Below are 26,731 nucleotides of genomic sequence, written 5' to 3' on the forward strand. Positions count from 1 at the left end.
TCTCACTCGCTCAAAAAAAAAATCTCCCTTGCTGCATGGCCAGTTTAATAATGAGCCTTGCAAGGCACCCCAGTACCTGAATACATTGTGACTAATAGGGCAATGGTGCACTGTGTTAGCACTGTGCTACAGAATTGTGGGTGACAGGTTTTCCTGCACCAAACCATGCAGTTGTTCCATGCCTGTTGATAGTTGGCCACAAGAGGGAGCAGGTGCAGCTAAACTATTTTACTGATAGAAGTTATAACAATACTGAGCATGTTATTGCACATCACACTGGTGAATTATTACTGAATTATATGACGTTACAGTTTTTCCAACTCTGATGCATGGAGTTGGAGTGTCCACAAGGGCATACCTAGACGTTTGTGAGATTATCAAATTTCAATCGGCCTGTGACTGGATACATGGCCACTAGCTTCAACATGTTTTCTATATATGTTCATTTCTTTCTACATAATTACTTGCTCCATGATTAGAGGAAAAATAAAGAATTTTATGCAATGTTGGTACTGTTTTCATGTCCATAGTTGGCAATGTATTTTGGAAGTTAGGACAGTGGGTACCCAGGAGCATGTGAATATTTGTGTTGTATGTCAAGCTAGGAAAAAGTTGAAAATACTTAACACGTATTTGTGTCTGGCTCTTAAACCCTGACCTGTTATAATTTGCAGTATGTTGCATGAACAGATGGGAGACCTAAATATGAAAGCTAACCTCCCATCTACTTTGCAAAGTCACTGGAGGGCAATTCATACCAGCCACATCCCCATCAATGGGAGGCAGGGAGAATGAGAAAATTCTCTTGATCGGTACTAAAGATGAAGCAATGTCCATTTTTTCCTGTGTTGCTTAAGCTCACGATACAGCTTTGACTTCACACAAGGTGACGTCGCTGGAATGGAACATATTGGAGTGCAACAAGAATCTAAATAGAAAAGTCCTCATGGTTGGGTTTGTTTTCCCCACTAGACTAGCTCAAAGCTGCATTGTTAATCATGATTAACATGTGGTGTAACCTCTTGTCGGTGGTTTGATTTCAAGAAAAGAATTGAGAATTTCTGAATTGTGTTCAGTCTGCAGGGCACAGATGTGGTCATTGCCATCTTCATCATTGTGGCCATGTCCTTCGTCCCTGCCAGCTTTGTGGTGTTCCTGGTGGCAGAGAAGTCGACCAAAGCGAAACACCTGCAGTTTGTGAGTGGATGTGACCCTGTGATCTACTGGCTGGCCAACTACGTCTGGGACATGGTGAGAATAAATTTTGTTCTTAAGAAGGGGTGGATTTCAGCAATTTCAACATTGATCTTAAGACATCACTTTTCACTATAAAAAGCATCAATGGCAAAAAACATGCAGTGAATGTTTCACAGTGTCATGGTTGCTCCAGAGCTGCACCACTGATTCCAGAACTGGAATCCTATTCTTCATTGGGTTTACCAAATTTACCATTTCTATTGCAGCAGAGCTTCTGTTTTTTGACTCTTCTATAATTATACAGAAGTATCTTGAAGCTAACAGATAGATTCTCTCCTGTGTGAGTGTGTACAACTGTCGCAAGTATTTATTTTGATGCTCCAACTCAGAAGGACAATAAACAATCACTTTAAATATTTAAAAAATGTGCTCCATTGCCCATGTTCAAATTAGTCATAAGCCTGGAATGCTGCAAACTATCTAAATCTGTTATAGTTGAAAGGTTAATGATGTAACGTGTTGTAATGTGTTGTTCTGTGCTGTGAAATTGCAGGTTACAGGTTTTTCCTCACTGCTTCTTCTGTCGTATTCAGATTACCTGAGATATCACTTTTCCCTTCTAATATTGAATGATTATTTGGAAATTCAGTAAAACTGCATTAATATCCCTACGTGCTTTTACCACCTCCAGACTCAACAACTACGGTACTGACTTTGGTCTTGAAGACCCCAGCTTGTCCAAAACTCTTGCCATGTTTCAGTTCCATGTGAAGTTCTATTAGCCCATCAATCCTCTGCTGTTGATATGAAATGGCTCTCTGTTCCCTAATGCCTCAAGTTCCACACCCTCATTTCCAAGCTACTGCTTTCTCTACTCCTTTTAAAAACGTGTTCCTGTCCCATTTCCAGCTTTGTCCTCGTCTTCATGCCCCCTCTTCACCCTACCATTGGTAGGAATGCCTTCCGCTGCCTGGGTCCTAATATCTGCAAACCCCTCACTAGATCTTTCCACCTCTCTGTCCTCTTTAAAAAATATCTTCGAATCCAATTTGTTAACCAAGATTTTTGTTAGCTCTCCTAAATGCTGCTTCCAGGTTCAGTGTAATTTTCTACATGCCCATCAGCTTTTGGCTATCCTTTGCATTGAAGTTATTATATAAAGGCAATTTACTGAGAATCAATAATTCTTTTTCTAATACCATTATTCTTTAAATAAACAAATAATTTTCTGCCTCATATTGATGTACTTGGATCAATTTGAACTTTTGTGACTTCTTCAATTGGTTAAGTGATTGGGATTGACATGATAATGCTACCTTTCTGAGCCCTCAATGAGCAGCACTGCTCCCTAACTTTGCTCCCTAACTATTAAAATATCTTGGAGGAAGTGAAAATGGTGGTTGCAAATGGATCTGATCCACAGTGATTGATTTGCCATCACTTATACTTTAATCAATATTGTACCATAACTGAATTGAAATAACTCCCAAAAAAGACATTTTCAAAGTGCAGAATTTCACACAACACATTGTTTTATTTTTTAAACAACTGGCCTGAAATATGGATCCTAATTGTCTTAAAATCTAGTAGTTCTCAGTGTTTTCTCTTAACAGGCAAGATGAACAGCTATTGATGTTTAGTTAGTGCTTGCTCATTCACCTTTTGTTTCCCCACCCTCTGTTTCTGTATCTCCAGCTGAATTATTTGGTACCAGCGACCTGCTGCATCATCATACTCTTTGTGTTTGATCTGCCAGCCTATACTTCACCCACCAACTTCCCAGCAGTACTCTCACTCTTCTTGCTATATGGGTAAGTCAAGAGATACAGCTGTGAATTAAATACAGAAACTAAATGAACAGTAAGCCGTTTATCTCAATGTAACCCATATTCAAATATGATCTTCATAATGTTACAAATTCTGGTATCATTTTTGATTTTGCTGCCAAAATGGTGTCAGCCCCATGTTCTCGGATAGTAATCATGGTGTTACGGCTTGGATTTCGAATGGTTTCTTTTCTTTTCTAGTAGGAAAGCTCTAATCTGTGCAGGGGTAGAAGGTGCTGTGGTTGGTTCCCATTCTGTACTGAGTTGGTCAACCTCAGTAAATGGTAAGCTCCAGTTGGCCAGAGTTCCAATTCCTGTTCACTATGTGGTGTCCCCTGCTAGGAAAAGTGTGCCTGCATAAATGCTGGACAAGACTACAGTGCCCTTCCACCATGAAGTAGCCCACTGGCAATTGCTTGTTTGCTACATGTCACCATATCAAGATCCAGGAGAAATGGACACTAACAAAGCAATAAGAAGACAACCCAACCATGTCACTTTAAGTGAGCCATAACAGTTGTTATAAAATTCCCCAAAAAAAAGTTGCTGTTGTCCACCAGTCAAAGGGAGAATCTGGTATAGAAAGACCACTGTCATACTTTTAAACAGCATAGCCATGACTCTTATTCAAAGAGGCAGTACTTCCTCGTCATTCCAAAAAGAAATCCTTTGACCTTAAAGGAATTAAAAGACTCATATCTATATAATTAGGGCTTATAATTTATCTTAGAAATAAGTACTTAATATTCAGTGAATTTAGAAAGAGTTATAATGTGTTAATTTTGATTGCTTGATTTTTTTAATTTGGTGCCTTTGGGTGCAGACCTCCAAATTTTGGGTCTCCCACATGCAGCAAGGAGCCAATGAGCTGACACCCAATTATGGAATTGATTCTGCTGAATGCTAATAGGGAAATATCTGAGCTGGGAACCTTCAGCATCACAAAGTACATATTCATACATGGCCTTCATGGCCAAATAATGTAGACAAGACCAAATAGCCCTTCCCGTTTACTATTTGAGATCTCATCAAATTCTTTTTTTAATTCTTGACTGGGGATAACATGTTGTAGGCTTAGTGCCTCACCATACTGCTCCAAGAAGGAATCTGTATTAGTTATATAAGTAGCAGATGGATGAGTTTTGCAGGAAATTTATCTACTGTATAATGTATTCTGTATTATGAAATAACGAGCTACATCATAAGCAAATTTAACCTTATTAATGTAATGCAATTTCATTCTTTCAGTAATGAGGTGACCAGAACTGCACACAGCACTCAAGCTATGACCTAACTAATTAGTTTTGTATAGTTCCAGCATACCTCCCTGCTCTTTTTTCTATGGCTTGGCTAATAAATGAAAGGATTCTATTTGCCTTCTTAGCCACCTCATCAACCTGTCCTGCTACCTTCAGGGCATTCACTCCAAGGTCCCTCACTTCCTCTACACCTCTTAGTATTGTCCTATTTGTTGTGTAATCCTTTGCCTTGTTTAACCACCCCAAATGCATCATTTCACATTTCTCTGGATTGAATTCCATTTGCCACCTTTTTGGCCCACCTGAACAATCCTTTGATATCTTCTGCAGTTTACAGCAGTAGTGTATTGACACTAAGATTCATATAACACTGAAGAAGGCCATTAGGCCCATCAAGTTCCAGTCCAGCTCTTGAAGGGAATATTCAATTAGTTCCATTTCTCTATTCTTTCCCCATAATCCTACAAATTCTTCCTTTTCATGATTATATCCACTTCTCTTCGAAGGTTACTTTGAACCTGCTTTGACGAAATTTTGAAGCAGTGCATTCATATGTACAGTTTGCTGTGTACAAATTTTTTCTTCACTTCCACCCTGGATTTTTTGCCAACCATTTAAATCTGTTCTCTATGTAACTGAATCCACCCCTCACCCCCTCAAAAGGAGTTTCCCTCTCTGTGCAAGAGGAGGACCCTAGGACAGGCAGTCAGCAGCACCTGGAGGAGGGTGCAAAAGGAGGACCCTGGGACAGGCAGTCAGCAGCATCTAGAGGATCTAGCATCTAGTCTATACTCAAGTAGGAGTAAGGCATAAGATGTGTCTGGGGAGCTCATTCCCATGATTTGCACATCCTGTGCTATGTGGGAAATCCTGGATGATCCTGGTAGCTGGATGACCATGTGTGCAGGAGGTGCCTCCAACTGGAGCAACACCAGCTCTGGGTTTTGGAGCTTGAGTGGCAGCTAGGGGGTGCTACAGTGCATTCACGAGGCTGATAGTTTGTGGATAGCACATTTCAGGACGTGGCCAGCATATTTCACGATGTGGTCACCCGCAGCTTATGGAAGCGTATGCAGAGAGGGAATGGGTGACCACCAGACCGAAGAAGGGGACCAGGCAGATAGTAAGGAAATCCCCCGAGAACATCTCGCTTGCAAACCATTTCTTGGCCTTGGAAAATGGTGAGAATGAAGGTTCCTCTGTGGTGGCCAAGGCCATGGCACTGTGGGTTGTCCAGCTGCTGAGGTGGGGGGGAGGGAGAAGTGTGGAAGGGCAATATTGGTAGGGGATTCGTTAGTGAGGGGAGTAGACAGGTGCTTCTGCGGCCGTAGACGTGACTCCAGGATGGTATGTTGCCTCCCGGGTGCCAGGGTCAGGGATGTCATGGAACGGCTGCAGGGCATTCTGAAGGGGGAGGGTGAACAGCCAGAGGTCATGGTCCATGTTGAGATGAATGACATAGGAAGAAAGAGAAATGAGGTCCTGCAAGCAGACTTTAGGGAATTAGGTAGGAAATTGAAAAGCAGGACTTCAAAGGTACTAATTTCCAGATTACTCCTGGTGCCATGCAGTTGTGAGTATAGGAACAGAAGGATAGAGCAGATGAATGCGTGGCTGAAGAGATGGTGCAGGAGGGAGGGCTTTAGATTCATAGGGCATTGAGACCATTTCTGGGGGAGGTGGGACCTGTACAAGTTGGACAGGTTACATCTGATCAGGAATGGGACCAACATCCTCGCAGGGAGGTTTGCTAATGCTGTTGGGGTGAATTTAAACTAAATTGGCGGGGTGCTGGGACCCTGAAAAGTAGTTCAGAGGGGAGAGAAGCTGAGATGGAATTAGAAGTTAAAATGCTAGTAAGTGAACCTACAAGGCAGAGGAAACATAGGCTAGTTAAGAAAAAAGTGAATTTAGCAAGGCTAATTGGAATATATTTTAATGCAAGGAGCTTGAGGAATAATACAGACAAGCTGAGGGCACAGATAGGCACGTGGAAGTATGATACCATAGCTATGACCGAGATTCAGCTAAAAGGGCAAGATTGGCAGCTCAATATTCCTGGTTATAGGGTATTCAGACAATATAGAGAGGGGGATAGAAGGGGGAGGGGCTGCAATATTGATCAAGGAATCAATTAAAGCGATGAGGAGGGATGATACCTTGGAAGAATCATCAAATGAGGCCATATGGATAGAAGTAAAAAAACACAAAAGGTGCAAACACACTGTTGGTTGTGTACTCTAGGCCCCCAAACAGTCAGGGAGAGATAGAGGTTCTAATACGTAATCAAAGTTCAGAGAAGCATAAGAATAATAAGGCAGTAATAGTAGGGGATTTTAACTACCCAAATATTAACTGGGATAGTTTTAGTGTGCAAGGTAGGGAGGGAGCGAAATTCTTAAGTTGCATCCAGGAGAACCTTTTTAGCCAGTACTAGAAAGCCCAACAAGGGAGGGGGCAGTTCTAGACCTAATATTCAGAAATGAGCCTGGGCAGGTGGAAGGTGTATCAGTAGGGGAGCATTTTGGAGATAGTGACCATAACTCAGTTAGATATAGGATAACTATGGAAAAGGATAGGGTTGGGCTGGGAATAAAAGTTCTAAACTGGGGAAAGGCTAATTTTACTAAGATGAGATATGATTTGGCCCAAATGGATTGAGAGCAGCTACTTGCAGATATAAATGTATCAGAGCAGTGGGAGGCATTCAAGGAGGAAATAGTAAGAGTACAAGGCAAATATATTCCCATAAAGACAAAGGGGATGGACCAAATCTGGAGAACCCTGGATGTCAAGGGACATAAAGGTTAGGATTAAGAAAAAAAAGAGAAGCTTATGGCAGATACTGAGGGCTCAATATGGCAGAGTCCCTGAAGGAGTATAAAAAGTGCAGGAGGAACCTAAAAAGGAAATTAGGAAAGCTAAGAGAATGCATGAGAAAGCATTGGTGGGTAGAATAAAACAAAACCAAAAGGGTTTTTTAAAATATATTAAGGGCACGAGAATAACTAGAGAAAGAGTGGAGCCAATTAGGGACCATAGAGGTAATCTGTGTGTGGACCCGGAAGACATGGATACAGTCCTCAATGAATATTTTGCGTCGGTCTTCACAATGGAAAAGGACGACTCAGGTATTGACATTAGAGTGAAGGACTGTGAAATATTAAAGGAAATTAACATAGAGAGAAAGGAGGTAGTAGTGGGTTTAGCGGCCTTGAAAGTGGATAAATCCGCAGGCCTGGATGAGATGAATCCTAGGCTGTTGAGGGAGGCAAGGGAAGGGATATCAGGGGCCCTGGCAGTAATCTTCAAATCCTCTCTGGCCACAGGTGAGGCGCCAGAGGACTGCTAAGGTTGTCCCATTATTAAAAAAAGGAGGAAGTGATAGACCAGGAAATTACAGGCCAGTCAGCCTAACCTCGGCAATGGGGAAGTTACTAGAAAGAGTCCTGAGGGACAGAATGTATCTGCACTTGGACAGACATGGATTAGTCAGGGATAGTCAGCATGGATTTGTTAAAGGAAGATCATGTTTGACAAATTTGGCCAAATATTTTGAGGAGGTAACGAGGAGTGTTAATGAGGGTAAGCATTTCATGGGGTCTGCAAGGATTTTAGCAAGGCTATTGATAAAGTCCCTCATGGCAGACTGGTCAAGAAAGTAAGAGCCCATGGGATCCAAGGCAAAGTGGCATGTTGGATCCAAAATTGGCTGAGAGGCAGAAAGTAGAGCGTGATGGTAAAGAGATCTTTCTGTGATTGAAAGTCTGTTTCCAGTAGGGCTTTGCAGGGCTCGGTGCTGGGGCTGTTGCTGTTTGTGGTGTACATAAATTATTTGGATTTAAATGTAGGGGTATGATCAAGAAGTTTGCAGGTGACATGAAAATTGGTAGGGTGGTAAATAGTGAGGAGGATAGCCGTAAACTGCAGGAGGTTATTAATGGACTGGTCAGGTGGGCAGAGCACTGGCAAATGGCATTCAACCCAGAAAAGTTTGAGGTAATACACTTGGGGAGGGCTAACAAGGGAAGGGATTACAATATGAATGGTAGGATCCTGGAAATTACTGAAGATCAGAGGGACATTGGTGTGCACATCCACAGATCCCTGAAGGTAGCAGTGCAGGTAGATAAGGTGGTTAAGGAGCATATGAGATACTCACATTTATTAGCCGAGACATAGAATACAAGAGCAGGGAGTTATGCTGGAACTGTATAAAACACTGGTTAGGCCACAGCTGGGGTACTGCATGCAGTTCTGGCAACCACATTATAGGAAGGATGATTGCACTGGAGAGGATGCAGAGGAGATTTACCAGGATGCTGCCTGGACTGGAGGATCTGAACTATGAAGAAAGATTGGATAGGTTGAGGTTGTTTTCCTTGGAGCAGTGAAGGTTGAGAGGGGACCCGATAGAGGTGTGTAAGATTATGAGGGGCATAGGTAGGGTGGATAGAAAGGCACTTTTTCTATTTGTACAGGGTCAGTAACCAGGGGGCATAGATTTAAGGTAAGAGGTAGAAGGCTAAGAGGGGAGATGAGGAGAAATCTTTTCACCCAGAGGGTGGTGGGAGTCTGGAATTCACTGCCTGAAAGGGTGGTTGAGTCAGAAACTCTCATAACATTTATGAAGTATTTAGATATTCACTTGAATTGCCATAGCCTCCAGGGCTATGGGCCAAGTGCTAGAAAATGGGATTAGTGTAGTCAGATCTTTGATGACCAGCACTGACACAATGGGCTGACTGGCCTCCTCCTATGTTATAAACATTTATGATTCTATGAGTCAAACACTCTTGGGTATATTTTTAAAGATTTCCTACATGAAATCACCAAACAGAAGAAATTTTCATAAACTAACTTACAGCAGCATTGGATATTGAGATCAGATGGTTCCAACAACTCTCGTCATTGTTGGCAGGAGAAATTCTTGCAAGGAAATGTAATCAATTTTCCAAAAATAGCCTTTAAAATTCCTTTTAATTTCATTTTGATTTGATGGTTATCAGCAAAGGTAAATGCAGCTTAAACCATTTTATTTCTGAAATAGAGCGAGTAATTGAAGCACAAACATGTTTTGGGTGTGGTGGTTTGACTTTAAAACAAACCCTTCCCTGGCAAACATAAATCTGGTTCAATGGAAAGGAGTAGAATTAAAAAAACGATGTATGTGATTGGTTTCCTATGTGGAGTTACCATCAACGTGTCAGTAATTATATTGTCAAGGTCCAATAACAATCATCTTGTTGATTGGAAATTACATTGTTAAGACAACTGCATTGTTAAAACAGGTGATGAGCATTGATTCACCTATAAGTGAGTGCAGTGTAACATATGTTGTGGAAGGGACTGGGCGAGTCTGTTACACTGCAGGGCTGCCCTGAGAATAAACCAGCTTGAGGTAAAAGACTGGCTTGGATTCATTCTTTCATGACAAGCACTTATTGTGAATAATAGTTACTGAATGCTAAAAATAAACGTGACCATAGTTCAGTGAAAGCAGTGCAGTTGTCCACAGTGGTGTTGTGTGAAGCATCCAGCATGTGAGGCATAACTGTTGGATTGAACCTTAACTCAGTTTTCTTGAAGGGAGTATTTGGAGCCAGTTCAGGTGCATCCTTAATTAAGTTGGGTACTGAAAAATGACAGGCACCAATAGATCAAAATTGGATACAGTCAAAATAATACAAAGGTGAGCATATTTTGATAGCGTGCTTCATAACAACAGCAGATTTAGTGATCACTATATCCTGCTGCATTACAGCAAGGGCACGATTACTGTGCCAGCTTCCTTTCACTTTGACTCCCTTGACTCAAAAGCTGGATTCAGACTTTGATAGAACATGAAACTCCATAATCATTGGAGCTCCGTATCTCAGGGAGAGGAAACATACTGATGGAGCTATCCCTTTCATGACTCTCTAGATTGTGAGCTATTGATGGTTATGAAATCTCATTGGCAGATGCAGCAAAGGCCATGGTCCAGGTCACTTTGTATGGAGTAGGAAGAGAAAGGAGGATGTGAATCCTAAAAATGGCAGTTGTTAGATCTTAGCTTTTTTTGTATATTTGTTCATTCGTGGAATGTGGGCATCGCTGGCTAGACCAGCATTTATTGCCATACCTAATTGACCTTGAGAAGGTGGTGGTGAGCTGCCTTCTTGAACACTGCAGTCCATGTGTTTCAGGAACACCCACAGTGCTGATAGGGAGGAAGTTCCAGAATTTTGACTCTGTGACAGTGAAGGAACAGCGATTTATTTCCAAGTCAGGATGGTTTGTGGCTTGGAGGGGAACTTGCAGTTGGTAGAGGTCCCATGCATCTACTTCCCTTGTCCTTCTAGGTGGTAGAGAGCGCAGGTTTGGAAGGTGCTGTTGAAGGAGCCTTGGTGAGTTGCTGCATTGCATCTTATATATGGTATACACTGTTGCCATTGTGCATCAGAGGTGGAGGGAGTAAATGTTTAAGGTGGCTAATGGGATGGCAAACAAGCAGACCACTTTGTCCTGGTTGGTTTTCAGCTTCTTGAGTGTTATTGGAGCTGCACTCATCCAGGCATATTCCATCACACTCCTGACTTGTGCCTAGTAGATGGTGGACAGACTTTGGGGAGTCAGGAGGTGAATTACTCACCTCAGAATTCCCAGCCTCTGACCTCTTGTAGCCACATTATTTACGTGGCTGGTCCAATTGGGTTTCTGGTCATTGGTAACACCCCTGGATGTTGATGGTGAAGAATTCAGCAATGGTAATGTCAAGGGAAGATTCTCTCTCATTGGAGATGGTCATTGCTTGGCACTTGTGTGGTATAGATGTTACTTGTCACTTATCAGCACAAACCTGAATGTCATCTAGGTCTTGTTGCATATGAACCTGCTTCAGTATTTCAGGAGTCATGAATGGTGCAAACATCTCCACTTCTGACTCTATGATGGAGGGAAGGTCATTGATGAGGCAGCTGAAGATGGTTGGACCTGGGACACTACCCTAAGGAATTCCTTCTGCAATGTTCTGGGACTGAGATGATTGACCTCCAGAAAGTACAACCATCTTTCTTTGTGCTTGAATCCAACCAGTGGAGATTTTTCCTGTTTTTTTTATTCTTCCATGCGATGTGGGCGTTGCTGCCAGCATTTATTACTCATTCCTAACTGCCCTTGTTTAGACGGCATTTAAGAGTCAAATACATTGCTGTGGGTCTAGAGTCACATGTAGGCCAGACCAGGTAAGGACATTAGTGTAAATTGGGTAAAGGGCATTAGTGAACCCGATGGGTTTTTCCTGACAATTGGCAGTGGTTTTGTAGTCATCATCAGACTCTTCATTCCAGATTTTTATTGAATTCAAATTTCACCATCTGCCATGGTGGGATTCGAATCCAGGTCCCGAGCACATTACCCTGGGTCTCTAGAATACTAGTCCACAGTGATAATACCACAATGTCACCACCTTCCCCTGTCAATTCACATTGACTTCAGTTTTGCTAGGGTTCCTTGATGCCACACTTGGTCAAATGCTGCCTTGATATCAAGGGCAGTCACTCTCATCTCACCCCTTGAGTTCAGCTCTTTTTTGTCCATGTTTGGACCAAGGCTGTAATGAGGTCAGGAGTTGAGTAGCCCTGGTGGAACCAAAATTAAGCGCCAGAGAACAGGTTGTTGCTGAGTAAATGCTGCTTGATAGAACTGTCAACAACTCCTTCCATCACTGTGCTGATGATAAAGAGTCAACTGATGGGCCAGTAATTGGCCTATTCTTCAGATTGCCATTTTTTGCTGCTGCAATGCCTTTTTCTTGTGTCTTTCCTATCAAACGTTATTAATATTAGAGCTAAGTAAGAAATCACATATCATGACAGAGACATAGAGTCTAAACACTAAATAGTGACAGAATCTCTCTTCCAAATCTGTGAACAATTTGTTTATTTGTCTTAGCCCATGAACTCATCAGTATTTGCAAACACCATAGTTCACATACTATATATTTCATGTTAAGATGAGTGGAATTGTTGAAGGTTGAATAAGTCATTGGCATGCAATTGTGTGATGGGTAAAAATAGTCATCCTTTGGATAATCTGAAGTAAGGTTTAAGGATATAACCATTTTACAAAAACTTTTTAATTTAGTTTTTTGTTGATTTGAACCAATAATTTCTTCTTTTTATCACTTTGGTAAGTGCTTAATATTTATGTGTAATTTTATATAATTTAACGAAAAGAATTCTCAGATGTGAGAGAAATTAGGAGTTTAATTAGCAGTTGCTGGTGTTGGGTTGAAAGGGAGATGATAGGAGTAAATACAGCACTTTACCCTCAGAAAAAACACACATTTCTTGATTTTAAAGTGATTATCATTTCTTATCCTTCCAAATGCAAGTTGTATGTGTTTTTTTCCTAATCATTTAATACCTGCCAGTGATCTCATCAAAAATTTGCATTTAAAACCATGTGTTAGACCGTTACCCATTGCCCTTGATTGAGTAGATTTCCTCAGTTACTACAAATTACTATGGAGTTAAGCTCGTAAAGGAGATCGCCTACACCCCATCTCTTCTCCCACCTGGACTAACATTGCCTGTTTCACTCTTTCATCCAGAGCAATATCTGTAACTGAGATTATTCCACCTCCCAGCTGGATAATGGGAAAAATAATCAGGACAGTAGTTTTTAATGAGGTGCATGTCGCTACAGTCAGCCCTGGAAGAAAATAATTTTGTGCAAGTAACCTTGTACGTGCCTAAGTTGGAAAGTTCGTACTCATGGGAATTAATCAGGACCTGGGAATACTTACTGGCAGTGGGTTTGGCTTCAGTTTGTGCCAGAACAATAATTGTGTCTGAAAATTGCCCTTTGCGAAAGGAAAGGGAGGTGGTAACAGTGACATAACTTTCATTTGTTGTTCAAATTCACACCCAACACTAAATGTCACCAGATAGGTGGGGAGCCATTGTGTTGTCCGGCACAAGTTTAACCAGCATCATTGCAGAAGATTTCAAAAGTAACCCAGATACTGGGAATGCAAACTTCCCCTCTAGTGATTGATAGCAGTTTATGGCACATAATTGACCTCAAATGACAACTGTTCCAAAAGTGCCACATTGCCACTTCTGATCCTGCTAGCTTCATTCATGTCAATCTGCCTATGAATGGTCCATTAACATCACACTTAGTTTTATTGCGGGCACGGATCCAATTGGCACCCCCCATCAGGTCCGTGCTACCATTTTACGTGGGTGGGCCAATTAAGGCCCACCCAGCATGACGCGCACCCAGAAGTAGGGGGGGAGGGGATTCCCTGAGTCAGGAGTGCGTTCTTTCGTGCATGCACGCGAAAGAGCACAGAAATCTCCCTGAGGCACCGAGGTGCCTCAGGGAGGTTAGTTGTTTTAACAGTTCAGTAAAGTTGAAAAAAAATTTCTGACATGTCCCCTCATCTGAACCTGCCATATGAGCTGGGACATGAGCATTAATTTCAATAAAAAATTTTGAGAAAATTTTAAATCATTCATGAAACCTCATCCCAACCTTAAGGTTGGATGGGCAGCTCCATTAATTATTTTAATTGTTAGTTAAATGGCCTTAATAGGCCTTTGACAGTTTGGCGGGCGCGTTGCCAGCTCGGCTGCGTGCCCGCCGAACTGAAAATCTAAATGATGCGCGGTGATGTCGGGAGGCACCCCCGACATCACCTTGCGTCATTTTATGTCCTCAGTGGGCGAGCGGGCCCCGCCCCCGCTTGCCGAGCCAAAGATTCTCTCATTGGGGATTTGGTCAGCCTGGCAAATACCACCTGCCATACCATAACAGTCAGATCAAGAAGTTTCCTTTCAGGAAAAGGGGGAAAGTCAGCAGGTGGTGTCTTTTATCGCAATTGCAGAGTGTCATTAGTAAAGAGCTGCCCCATGCCTCTGAACCCTCTTGGTGGGCAACATTATGTAATGACCGAAAAGGAGAAGCACAAACTTGAAAGTAGGGACATGAACACTTACCTTTACTATTGTTGCTTGCTCCACAGTTGGTCAATCACTCCAATCATGTATCCAGCTTCCTTCTGGTTCGAGGTTCCCAGTACAGCCTATGTTTTCTTGATTGTCATCAACCTCTTCATTGGTATCACAGCGACGGTTGCCACATTCCTGCTTCAACTCTTTGAGCATGACAAGGTAGGTACTCAAGCAGTGTGAACTTATTGTATTCCTTTCTTATCCTGCTCTTTTACTTTTCCTTCAGACATATTTTCTACAATGTGCAAGTCAGAGTGCAAAAGTCAAGTGGTTGGTAACCATCTTGTGCAACTTATTTCTCAGATTATTGTCTATTGTTAGTCATTTGTAATGTTTACTATGTTGTTTCTGATGATAATGTTATTATATTTTTGGATTGTGTGCCATACCATGAATACAGCTTTTTGATGCAAAACCATTACCTTATATACTCACATAAAAGTTGACCCTCTGTTTTTTGGGTCGAAGAAACTATAATTTTTTCATGCACCTCATGGAAAAATAGACTCTAGTTTTTCAGAGATCAAAGTCCTAAAATTTTAGAGCCAAAGTATAATCCTGGAGATGTTAATGATTCATAGAACCATAGAAAAGTTATGGTGCAGAAAGAAACCATTCAGTCCATCATGCCTGCTACAGCCAAAAAAAAGGAAACAAAAAAACCAGCCACTCATTTTAATCCCACTTTCCAACACCTAGTCCATCGCCTTGCAGGTTACAACATTTCAGGTGCAGATCTAGGCACCTTTTAAATGAGTTGAGCTTTTCAGCCTCAACCAATAGTTTAGGCAGTGAATTCCAGATGCTCACCACCCCTGGGTGAATAAGTTTTTTCCTATGCCCCCTCTAATCCTTCTACCAATCACCTTAAATCTATGCCCCCTGGTAATTGATCCTTCAGTTGGGGAAACAAGTCTTTGCTGAATACCCTATCTTGGTCCCTCATAATCTTGTACACCTCAATTAGGTCACCCCTCAGCCTCCCCTGTTCTAAGGAAAACAATCCTAGCCTATCCAGTCTTTCTTTATAGATACAGTTTTCAAGCCCTGGCAACATTCTTGTGAATCTCCTCTGCACTCTCCCCAGAGCAATTATGTCCTTCCTGTAATGTGGTGACCAGATTCCGTTTCATTGTAAAAGTATATATGTTAATGAAAATAAGTACTGGTAATTAAATACTTAAAACGTTTCTACTTGTTTTTATTTATTCAAATGATTAAAGTGATCAGATTATGAATGATAATTAATATTTTTTTAGTGTTGTTCGTTTCTATTTTATTCCTTTGCAACAGTCTTTTTTGGATTTCACTTGGCCCCAAATCAAGCAGGCACATCAACCCCTGGAAAACATTACCTGTATAGAAGTCGACACCATGACTTTTGGCCTAAAAATTCGACTTTTACATGAGTATATATGGTATGGAGAACAATTGGTTTCGTTTCTGTCAATGCTTTGTTTTGGTTTAAACAATGATTGGCTGCTGCTTTCATTGCTGAACTTTAGAACTTATGTATCTGGACTGTGGCCATTACTGGCAAGGCCGCATATTATTGACCGTTCCTGGTTGCTTTAAGAAGGTGGTGGTGGTGACTAGACTTCAATAAACTGCTGTAGTTGTCGTACTGAAGGGGCTCCCACCAGGTGGACAGATTTACTGACCCAGTAGCGTGAAGATGGATCAAAACACAAATTTGAAGTGATAAATCTTGAAATACCCTTGGCTAAGGGCTGCTTCTACCATATTGAATGCAGTGTCACATTCAGCCATACATGGGCAGCACATCTACAGCAGTCACTGATTAAACAAAATGATCCAAAAGTACAAAGAAACAAACAAAATTAAAGGTATTAAATTTAATGATTCTGTGCAATCTTTTCCAAAGTTGTTTTAATCATAGTGATCTTCGTCATCTTATTAAACCAAACCTCTCCATACTCGTTTACACAGGTTTAAAAAATCTTGTGATATAATCCAAGATGTTCTCCTGATACCTTGGACAAATTCCTCCTTCATTAAACATGACCAAAAACAGATCAACTGGTCTGGCATTATATTTGCTGTTTGTAAGATTTTGCTGTGCAAAATATGCTGCTACATTTGCCTTAGCAGCAAAAGTGATAATACTCTCTTAGAAAAAACAACAGTGATCCAATTGTTTTTTTTATTCTTTCTTGGGAAGTGAACATCACTAGCAAGCCAGCATTTGTTGCTCATTCAGAATTGTCTTCAGGAGGGTGGTGGATGAGCTGCCACCTTGAACCACTGCAGTCCATGTGGTGTAGATGCACCCACAATGTTGTTAGGAAGGGAGTTTCAGGATTTTGACCCAGCGACAGTGAAGGTGCAGCAATATAGTTCCAAGTCAGGATAGTGTGTGGCTTGGAGGGGAACTTCCAATTGGTAGTGTCCCCATGCATCGGCTGCCCTTGTCCTTCTAGGTGGTGAAGGGTGCAGGTTTGGAAGGTACTGTCTAAGGAGCCTTGACGAGTTGCTGCAGTGCACCTTGTAGATGGTACACACCGCTGCTACTGTGCGTCGGTGGCGGAGGGAGGAAATGTTTAAGCTGGTGGAAGGGGCACCGATCAAGTGGACTGCTTTGTCCTGGATTGTGTTGTTGGAGCCGCACTCATCCAGGCAAGTGGAGAGTATTCCATCACACTCCTGACCTGTGCCTTTAGATGGTGGAAAAGCTTCGGGGAGTCAGGAGGTGTGTTACTCCCTGCAGAATTCCCAGCCTCTGACCGGCTCTTGTAGCCACAATATTTATTTGGCTAGTCCAGTTAAGTTTCTAGTCAATGATAGAGGATGTTAATAGTAGGTGATTCAGTGTGGTGATGCGTTTGAATATCAAGCGGAAATGGTTACATTCCCTCTTGTTGAAAATGGTCATTGCCTGACACTTAAGTGGCAAGCAACATTCATGCCTCTCATCAGCCTAAGCCTGAATGTTGTCCAGGTCTTGCTGGATGTGGACACGAACTGCTTCACTTTCTGAGGAGTCATGAATGGTACTGAGCACTATGCAATCATCAGCAAACATTCCTACTTCTGATCTTATGATGGAGGGAATGTTTTGAGATGATGAATGCAACATAGAGGGAAGAGACAAGGAGTCATCTAATAGCTCAACTGGTTAAGTAAGACCAGTTAGATCATAGGGTCATTCTCCGATCTGTGTTGGGTGTGTCAAGAGTGGAAGAGTCCCAATAGGCCTCAATCCCCTGAGATAGGGAACTGCATATTGGGTCCAGCTCCTGATCATGACCCAGTTACTCTTGTTGAAAGTAGACCAGATTTTGAGGATTGTGGTTGGCTGTGTCTCTGCATCCCTTGCGGACAGTGACTCTCTATGATAAACTATGAAATTGGGCCACTTGGGTGAGGTATCAGCAGCTTCAGGAGAGGGGGAAAGAATTATGAGGGAAGAAATGGAAAATTGCAGATGGGAGCAAGCATTAAATGAATGCTGAAAACATTCCAATTTTCTTTTATCCATGGCAATTCCTAGCTGTAAATACAAAATTAAACAAAGTTAACACAAGTGGCTTGCGGCAGAATTAGCTGAAGAGACCTCTTCAAAACTTTAGCTACATAGACAGAAAGAAAGAACTTGCATTTATGAAGCACTTTTCACTACCTCAATAACATCCCAAATCTCTGTACAACAAATGAATTTGTAGTACAAAAACAGAATTACCTGGAAAAACTCAGCAGGTCTGGCAGCATCGGCGGAGAAGAAAAGAGTTGATGTTTCGAGTCCTCATGACCCTTCGACAGAACTTGATGCTGCCAGACCTGCTGAGTTTTTCCAGGTAATTCTGTTTTTGTTTTGGATTTCCAGCATCCGCAGTTTTTTTGTTTTTAACCAAATGAATTTGTAGTCACGGTTATATTATAAGGTAAATGCCATAGCCAGTTTGCACACAGGTGCCATGAACTACAATGAGGTAATAACCAAATAATCTACTTTCATTGTTGGTTATGGGATAAATATTGGCCAGGACACAGCGGAGAACTCCCCTGCTCATCTTTGAAAAACTACATGGGACCTTTAACGTTCACCTGAGAGGACAGACGAGACCTCACCCAAAAGATGGCAATCCTAACAGTGCAGCACTCCCTCAGTACTGCACTGAAGTCTCAGCCTAATTATACATCCATGTTCCTGGACTGGGTCTTGAAACCAGATCCTTCTGACTCAGGTGGGATTGCTACCACTCAACCAAGGCTGACATGTAGCGGGACCATTAACTGGGAACAGACCTGGGATGCATAAAGTACCTTTCCCAATTCCGGAGCCTAAAACAGGTAAAAAGAGGCATTTGGTGAGCTGGGGAAGGTTGGGCATGTCAAACAGGTTACTTTTCCCATTAAACTCCTCTTCCTCCAAGACAGGGATTCTTGGTGACACTGCATCTTTAATTTAAAGGGAAAAGCTTTATTCGCCATCTGTTAAATGTAATATTATTCCTGGCCCTGGACAAAACCCTGCTGAGCAGCTGCATTCTGTGCTAGCAATATGTTTTATTGATGGAATGGAAGTGTAGGTTGGCACTCAGGTGGACCCAAGTACTGAAAATAAATGGTGGAGACAGGCAGATACACACCACCCTTAATGATAATAAAATGGTGGGTCTCCATTAAGGTATAAAATTAAGTACTACTGAGCATTTTTCAAAAAAAATTCTACTTATTCTACGCTAATTCTAGCTGTTTTTAACCAATAATGGTATTATAAAGGTCCATGCACTTATTTTGATTTGATAGAGTTGGGTGTTTCCAATGGCACTTACCTTCTCATGCTTCACTTCATAGGATCTGAAAGCTGTGAATGGCTACCTGAAATCCTGTTTCCTCATTTTCCCGAATTATAACCTGGGCCATGGACTGATGGAAATGGCCTACAACGAGTACATCAATGAATACTACGCAAAAATAGGTAAATACAAAAGCGTTACCCAGGACTATTAGTTGACCATTAAAAAGGGAAAGTAAGCATTTGGCCATTCTGTGAATCCATGCCCAGTATTGCCATTTACAGGCCTCCTTTGTAGAGCCATCTGCATTTGTTAATGGACTGTGAGATTGATATCATGGCATGGTGCAAGCAAAAGTTCATTCCAATGTCACTGATGTGATGAGAGTCAGTTGGTTTACACATTGATCCTAGAGGATTTTTTTGTATGTTCCAGTGAGTTTTTGCTCCACTGAAAGGAGCAGTAATAAAATAAAGGCAGAACTCAAGCCTCAGTTAGAACAAAGCTTAAGCATGTAAAATACATCAGAACATCAGAATTCTTAGCAAGGAGAGAAAAATGCGCCCTGAGCAGGAGAGAAGGATGTTTTGCAGGGATACAAAACAGGAAATTTTGGATGGGTATGAGGCCAGAAAATGGGGGCCAGAGGGAAGATTAGAGTGGGAGTTGCTTAAAAGGCTTTTGAAGACAGAGTGGTGTTGATGAGGTGAAGTACTTTGGGAAAGAATTCCTAAAGACATAGTTGCCATGAGTGCAAAATCGGGTTGCAGAGGGAATGGGCAACAAATGAATTATACTGGCCTCCTTATCAATGAAAACAATTGCTGCATGGAGATCAATATACTTAAAAAAAAAAAACTTTGTGTAAACTTTTTATCCATTCTCCCCTGTAAGATGTTTTTTAAAAATGTATTCTCTTCCTTTCTTGAGGTGCTAATCCTTGGTGAAACAAAATACCAGCTACCTTCTGTTGTCTCTATCAGATGACATAACCACTTGTCTTAAGGATCTTAATTTGCCCCTGCTTCTCCCGGACACTCAGGACTCACTGCAGCATCTCCTTGGTCACAGGTTCAAATTGAATGATGTACTTGGTTAGGCAAAAATAGGTTTAAGGTACAGCAGCAGATAAATAAAACAAAGTGCACTGAGAAGAAATGACTTCATTAGAGCAATTGTGCTTCATAGAAACCAAGATGTAGCTTTCTTTACGGGGTGCTGTTCAGTGTCAAACCTGCTATAAAATAATATAGCAACACTGATGCCAGGGGAAACACTGAGTCTCATCTTGGGACAGGGGTGCTTGCTCAGTCCATCTGACCTTTGGATGCCTTAACAACATCAGAATATAACCTCTTCTATACATAAAGAGAAAGTGCTGGGAAAACTCAGCAGGCGAGGCAACATTTGTGGAGCGAGAGCTAGTATTAATGTTTCTGGTCCATGCCAGAGCTGGAAGACATTACAAATTTTAAGCAAGTACCAAGGCCGGGAGATTGGAGAAGGCGAGGAAAGAACAAAAGGGAAGGTAAATGACAGGGTGGAAAGCACGAGACATTCAGTAAGCAACAGGATTCTTACCAGCAGCTGCACCTGAGAAAATGGGAGGAGTGCTTATGAACTAATATTGTTGAACTCATTGTCGAGCCCATAAGGTCTGTCGAGTGCTTAATCAAAAGAGGATGTGCTGTTTCTCGAGTTTTTGTTGAAGTTTATTATAAAGGTGGGCAGGATTTCATGGATGTCGCTGTAAAGGTCGCTGTGAAACCTGCCCTCATTCCAGCAGGCTGCCCGCAGCTATTTAGAGCCCAGAGGAGCATTAAGTGGCTAAGACAAAACTTCCACCCTATATGGGGACAAAGTCCTGCCTCTGAGAGCTGCCGGCCAACCTGATTGGGTGGCAGGTTTTTGGTCCCAGCAGCACCATCAGAAGCAGAGGCTACTGCTGGGACTGCATTCAATCACAGCACAGAAGAGTCAGTTGGCAGTGGGGTGGGTGGGGTGGTGGCAGTGGGGAGGTAGGAGTGGAGGGGTTATTCTTAGTGGGGCCAGGAGAGGAAGCAAGGGGAGGGCAATGGCTGGGATGCACAGGCCAGGTGGGAAGGAGCACCGGGTGGGGGGCACTGGAGGGCAGACCTCGGGGGTGGCCTCTGATCAGAAAAGGGGGCTTGTAATGGAGGCACCTCCCCCATGCCCCCCCCCCCTCCACCCCTTTTAGCTCAAGGCCCAAGTAGGCTTACCTGTTGAGCTTCCAACCTGTTGCCAAACTCCTCCCACCAGCTGATAAGTGGCCCTTGAGCCTCCATTGCTGCCCAAGCAGGCCTGAGACCTCACCCGCTACTCATTAAATTGTGACCAAGTCGGGGCTGCAGGAAAGGTATCCACAGAACTTTATGGCCACCGCTGCCCTCCCAGCCTGCAAAACCACCTACAGGGTGCAATAAACTTTTGCCCAGTGTAAGAGGCTGAATACAGAGAATTAAAATATCTACCATCTTAGTCTGGCCAAAATTCAGCCCAGTTAAACATTGTAGCAGTTCCTAGCCTGGAGAGGATTGTACATGAAAAGGTTCCAGCCTAGGTTGACAAAATTGCAAATGCAGACTTTTAATAACTGTATGCATATGAGGCCAATGCATCTACAGTTCTATTCAAGTCCTGTTCATGAAATGTTGAGGATATGTGGGTGCTAACATTGGCAGTTATCACTTACCAGCAAATCTCCTCTACAATATAAATGGGATGAATTTGACAGCAAGAGCATTAGTTTATATTAAACAACAATATCCAATAGGATTTAATGTATTTAGTAATATTTCTGCAATCGCAGTCAAGCAGCCTCTATATATTTTTCCCTCTATCAGTCAGGCAGCCTCTATATACTTTTCCCTCTATCATGTCATTCTATTGCAGTTTCACATTCAGAGAGAGTGTTAGCTGAGTAAAGAAAACAAAGAAATAAAAGACAAGAAGCCTGTATGTATCTTCACATATACCCTGGGCTGTGCTGTGGCCTGTGCTGTACTGTGTCAGAGTAATCTGATCGGCCTTTTCACCAGATGTCTGTCAGTCACTCATGCTTCCACCAGCCCAGCTCTGCACCTCTCACAGTCACTGCCCTAGACTTTGGTGCCAAAATAATGGTTAATTAGCTGATTGGAATCTGCGAGAGTAGAGCTCAGTGGCATAGTGATGTTCAGGTCCCAGGGCATGAAACCTCACCCAAAGGGTCAAGTAAGCAGATGACAAAGTAAGGTGTGTAATCAGGTATGTTGTTTCAGCTGGTTAAACTGTAGCAGTAAATCCGCACACATTTAACCCTTGACCCTTGCCAAACTACAACTTAATTCTGTGCAGTGGGGTGTGTCCCAATAGCGTGTATGCATTCCATTATGAGGCAAAAAGAAACTTCACTTATGAAGAATTCTCAATTGTTTGATTCAAAGACTTTATAGCGTAAGTGACAGGTTTCTATGTGAAACAAATAACTGACCAAAAAATAAACCAACAAACAGTGCAACCAGATTTCAGTGACCAACTTGATTGTTCAAGAAAAAAAAGTTGACCAATCAAGATGACACTTAGGAATACATCAGTTGGAAAAACTGCAGCCAGCAACAGTGCCACTGGTTACACTCTTGCCCATTTCAACAAGTCAGTGAAATATTCTGCACTGCTACTTCTGTGCGTTAATGGGGAGGTCACTCTCATTTCTGTCATCCCTTCGTCCTGGTCTCCTGAAGTTTCTGATTCATGTTGAGATCTAGTTCAACATTTGCTCACCCGTGTGATCATTCCACATCTAGTCAACGTGTGGGCACAGTGCCAAGCTCTCATACACAGTATTGGGCGTTAGCATCAATAGTTCAGGCCTTTTCTTGGTGAATTCGATGACTTTATTTCATTATAATTTTTTTGCAATTGAAAAATGAATAGAGTGAAGTCTGTGTATTCTGTAAAATGGGTTTAGCTCGAATGTGCATAATTTCTCCCTGCAGGCCAGTTTGGCAAAATGAAATCCCCTTTTGAATGGGACATCGTGACACGAGGCCTAGTTGCCATGACAATAGAAGGGTTTGTGGGATTCTTCATCACTATCATGTGCCAGTATAACTTCTTCAGAAAGCCACAGTAAGTATGTTTTATGTGACCATGGGGACAGGTATCATCTGTACGCCAGTGTACCATCTAGAGTTACAACTTGACAAAAAATCATTGAAGATTTTTGTGTATTTGTCAGAAAAGTGCATGAGTTACCCCCGTGATCTTCGTGGCAGTCTGATTAAATGTGTGAATTGCACACTGCTGAATATGTTCTCTTCCCCATCCTCCCCTTTGGAACTTATAAAACTCCCCTAAAACTATCATTAAAAGATACTTAGTAGCGAAGCCAAAGTTAAAAAAAGAAGAGCGCTGAGGCTGATCCTTGGTATTAAAGGCATGAATTTGGGGAAATGGCTACATATTTTTCACCTTTCAAAGGGTATCATACAGCTTTATAAGATATTTAATGGGATAGTGAAAATCAACTAAGGGTAATATGTTCAGATACACCAAGGCGACAAGAGGCCATAAATTCAAGACACATTTCTTGACAGATGGTTATGCAATGTGTGCATGGACATTTGGATTCAATGGGACAACAACAACTTGTATTTAGTTCACACTTTTAACGTAATGAAACTCATAGGAGTATTATAAAACAAAACATGACACCAGGCCACATAAAGAGATATTAGGCCAGATGGCCAAAACCTTGGCCAACGGTTTTAAGGAATGTCTTAAAGAAAAAAAGCAAGATAGAGAGGTGGAAAGGTTTAGGGAGGGTGTTCCAGAGCTTAGGGCCTAGGCAGCTGAAATCACAGCCGTCAGTGGTGGATCGGTTAAAATTATAGATACTAGAAGCCAAAATTAGATGAATGCAGATACCTTGATGGTTGTGGAACTGGAGGAGATTACAGAGGATAGGAAGGGGTAAGGACATGGAGGGATTTGAAAACAAGAATGAGAATTTTAAAGTCAAGACCTTGCTTGACTCGGAGCCAACTAGGTCAGCGAGCACAAAGGTGATAAGTGAATGGGACTTAATACAAGTTAGGGCATGGGCATCAGAGCTTTGAATGACCTCAAGTTTACAGAGGGCAAAGTTTGTTGGACTAGTCTAGACTAGAGGTAATAAAGACATGAGTGAGGATTTAAGCAACAGATGAGCTGAGATGGGTGAAGTTAGCTGATGTTAAAGAGGTGGAAATAGGCAATTTTAGTGATAGCACAAATATGGCACTGAACATGACACCAAGGTTGCCGATGGGCTTGTTTGGTCTCAAAGTTGCCAGAGAGAGGGATAGAGTCAGTAACTAGGGAATGGAGTTTGGAGTGGGGGCCAAAAACAATGGCTTCAGCCTTCCCATTATTTATTTGGAGGAATTTCTGAGCATCAATGTTGAATGTCAGATAAGCAATCTGATAATTTAACAATGTGGATGAGTTGAGCGAGGTGGCAGTGATATAGGGATATTAGACTCATTGAAGAAGTGACAGGTGCCATAGCAGGTCTGTTGTTAATTTTGTGAATGTGGACCTGAGGACTTTTGCAGCCAAACCTATATTGTGATCTCATGGCTTCTGTTGAGCAAGATACTGGTGTATAATGTGTGCACCATGATAATAAAGATATGTAATTGTGTCTGTTTTTAAGTATTTGTTTTAATTATTAATTCCTTCTGTGTAACAGACGCTTACCAGTTTCTAACAAGCCAATAGAAGATGACGATATTGATGTGGGGAATGAGAGGCGACGTGTGTTGCGAGGAGATGCAGACACCGATGTTCTTAAAATTCAGAACCTGACAAAGGTAAAACAAAGTGGAATGGGAGCTTTGAAAATTCTGTCTTTAAAAGAAAGTCTCACATTTCCACAATGCCTTTCATAGCCTGAAGGCATTCCAGGCAATGTGATAATTACTGGATAATCTGTTGTAATGATGTTGGTTGAGGGATAAGTATTCTCCAGGATACTAAGGACAGCTCCCCTCTTCTTAGAAATTGTGCTCTTTTACTTCCACCCAAGAGGGCAGACAGAGCCTCAGTTTAAAGTCTTATCTGCAGGATGGCAAGTCCGACAGGATGGAAATCTTTCTAATTCTCCTTTGAGCAGAGAATGTTGTGGCGTAGGGAGGGAGGGGAGTGGGGGTGATTCAACAGCTTGTTCAAAATCTGTAAGAGTTTTGATGGACTAAATAAGGGGACAATGTACTCTGTAGCAGTGAGTCGGTAGCCAGATGATACAGATTTAAGGTAGTTTTCAATAAATAGCAGAGGCAACATTGCAAAATTGGGAAGGAAAGGAGGTTTGAGTGGAACATTAATAAACTGGTTGGGCTGTATGACCTGTCTATGTGCTGTGTATATTCTATGTAATTCTGTGTGGCTAAATAAAAAATAAGCAGTGGTTATTTTGGTAATTATGGTTAAGAATGCACTACTTGAAAGGATGATGGAAGCAGATTCATTAATAATTTTCAAAAGGGAATTGGATAAATACTTGAAGGGAGAACATTTGCAGGGCTATGGGAGAAAGAGCATGGAAGTGGGAATAATTAGATAGTTCAAGGACCTGGCACAAACATGATGGAGTGAATAGCCTCCTTCTATGCTGCATCATTTTGTGACACAGTTGAGATAACAAGTTACCCTGGGACTGTTCTGATTATATGTAGAGTTTCAATACAATGTGATTTTTCTTCCAAAATGTTTGATTAGATCACATCTGCTAAGTTTCCAATGGGTATAGAAATTCTTAGCTAACACTTAATGCTGCCGTGAGTTCTGCTGGTTTTGTTTGATCATTAGCCAATCAGAAAAGGTGTTCAGTCTTGTTCTATCCATGACACCTACAGGTGTACAAGTCACGTAGGATGGGCCGGATCCTGGCAGTGGATCGCTTGTGTGCTGGTGTGCGTCCTGGAGAATGCTTTGGGTTACTGGGAGTGAACGGAGCTGGGAAGACAACAACATTCAAGATGCTGACAGGGGACGAGAGTACAACTGGTGGCGAGGCCTTTGTGAATGGAAACAGGTAAATGATAAGAGTTGCTTGGTACAACGAGAAAAAGAAAAACACAGTGATACATTGAGCCTTCATCAGCTTCCAGTCATCTATTCAGGGCCTGAACTTCACAGGAGAAAGTTCAGTATTCCTCACCACCATGCCAGGTGGCCCTGCATGGCATTCATTCTCCTGTGTGTTGTCTGTTTCAGTATTCTCAAGGACCTGCTAAAAGTGCAGCAGAGTATTGGGTACTGTCCACAGTTTGATGCACTTTTCGATGAGCTGACCGCCCGGGAACACATGGAGCTCTACACCAGGCTACGCGGAGTCCCCTGGAAAGATGAGGAGAGGGTAAGAGTTGGGAACAGGGTTTCAAATCAATTGTCAGTATCACATAGAATTTGTAGCACAGAAACAGGCCATTCAGACCTACTGGTTTATGCCAGCATTTATGTTTCACATGAGTATTTGTTGCTTTAATTGTGTTTAAGTTCAAGAGTTTAATGACCTACTGAACATAATGGGTCAAAATATCCTTAGGTCACTGTATTATTTATTAAAGGGAAAGGGAACTCAAACTAAATTCCTTTAGTGCAAAGTATTTTCCCAAAATCTTCTTTTTTAATAAATGGAT

The 26,731-nt window shown here is 41.9% G+C and overlaps 1 protein-coding gene across 11 annotated transcripts in view; it reads left to right on the forward strand.

Annotated features, from left to right (window-relative positions):
• Positions 1 to 26,731, forward strand: part of abca2 (ATP-binding cassette, sub-family A (ABC1), member 2) — a 592,304-nt gene that overhangs the window by 516,538 nt on the left and 49,035 nt on the right. For all 11 annotated transcript variants that reach the window (XR_005943747.1, XM_041193236.1, XM_041193243.1 and 8 more), the window contains 8 exons: positions 1,077 to 1,251; positions 2,893 to 3,008; positions 14,298 to 14,445; positions 19,105 to 19,228; positions 23,045 to 23,177; positions 24,781 to 24,901; positions 25,946 to 26,124; positions 26,307 to 26,448. Coding sequence is in view for 10 of the 11 variants with exons in the window: in XM_041193236.1 (XP_041049170.1) it covers positions 1,077 to 1,251; positions 2,893 to 3,008; positions 14,298 to 14,445; positions 19,105 to 19,228; positions 23,045 to 23,177; positions 24,781 to 24,901; positions 25,946 to 26,124; positions 26,307 to 26,448 (1,138 nt within the window). In the remaining variant the exon portion in view is untranslated. The remainder of the gene's footprint in view (positions 1 to 1,076; positions 1,252 to 2,892; positions 3,009 to 14,297; positions 14,446 to 19,104; positions 19,229 to 23,044; positions 23,178 to 24,780; positions 24,902 to 25,945; positions 26,125 to 26,306; positions 26,449 to 26,731) is intronic.

The sequence above is a fragment of the Carcharodon carcharias genome, chromosome 8, assembly GCF_017639515.1.
Source record: "Carcharodon carcharias isolate sCarCar2 chromosome 8, sCarCar2.pri, whole genome shotgun sequence".
Lineage (NCBI taxonomy): Eukaryota > Metazoa > Chordata > Chondrichthyes > Lamniformes > Lamnidae > Carcharodon > Carcharodon carcharias.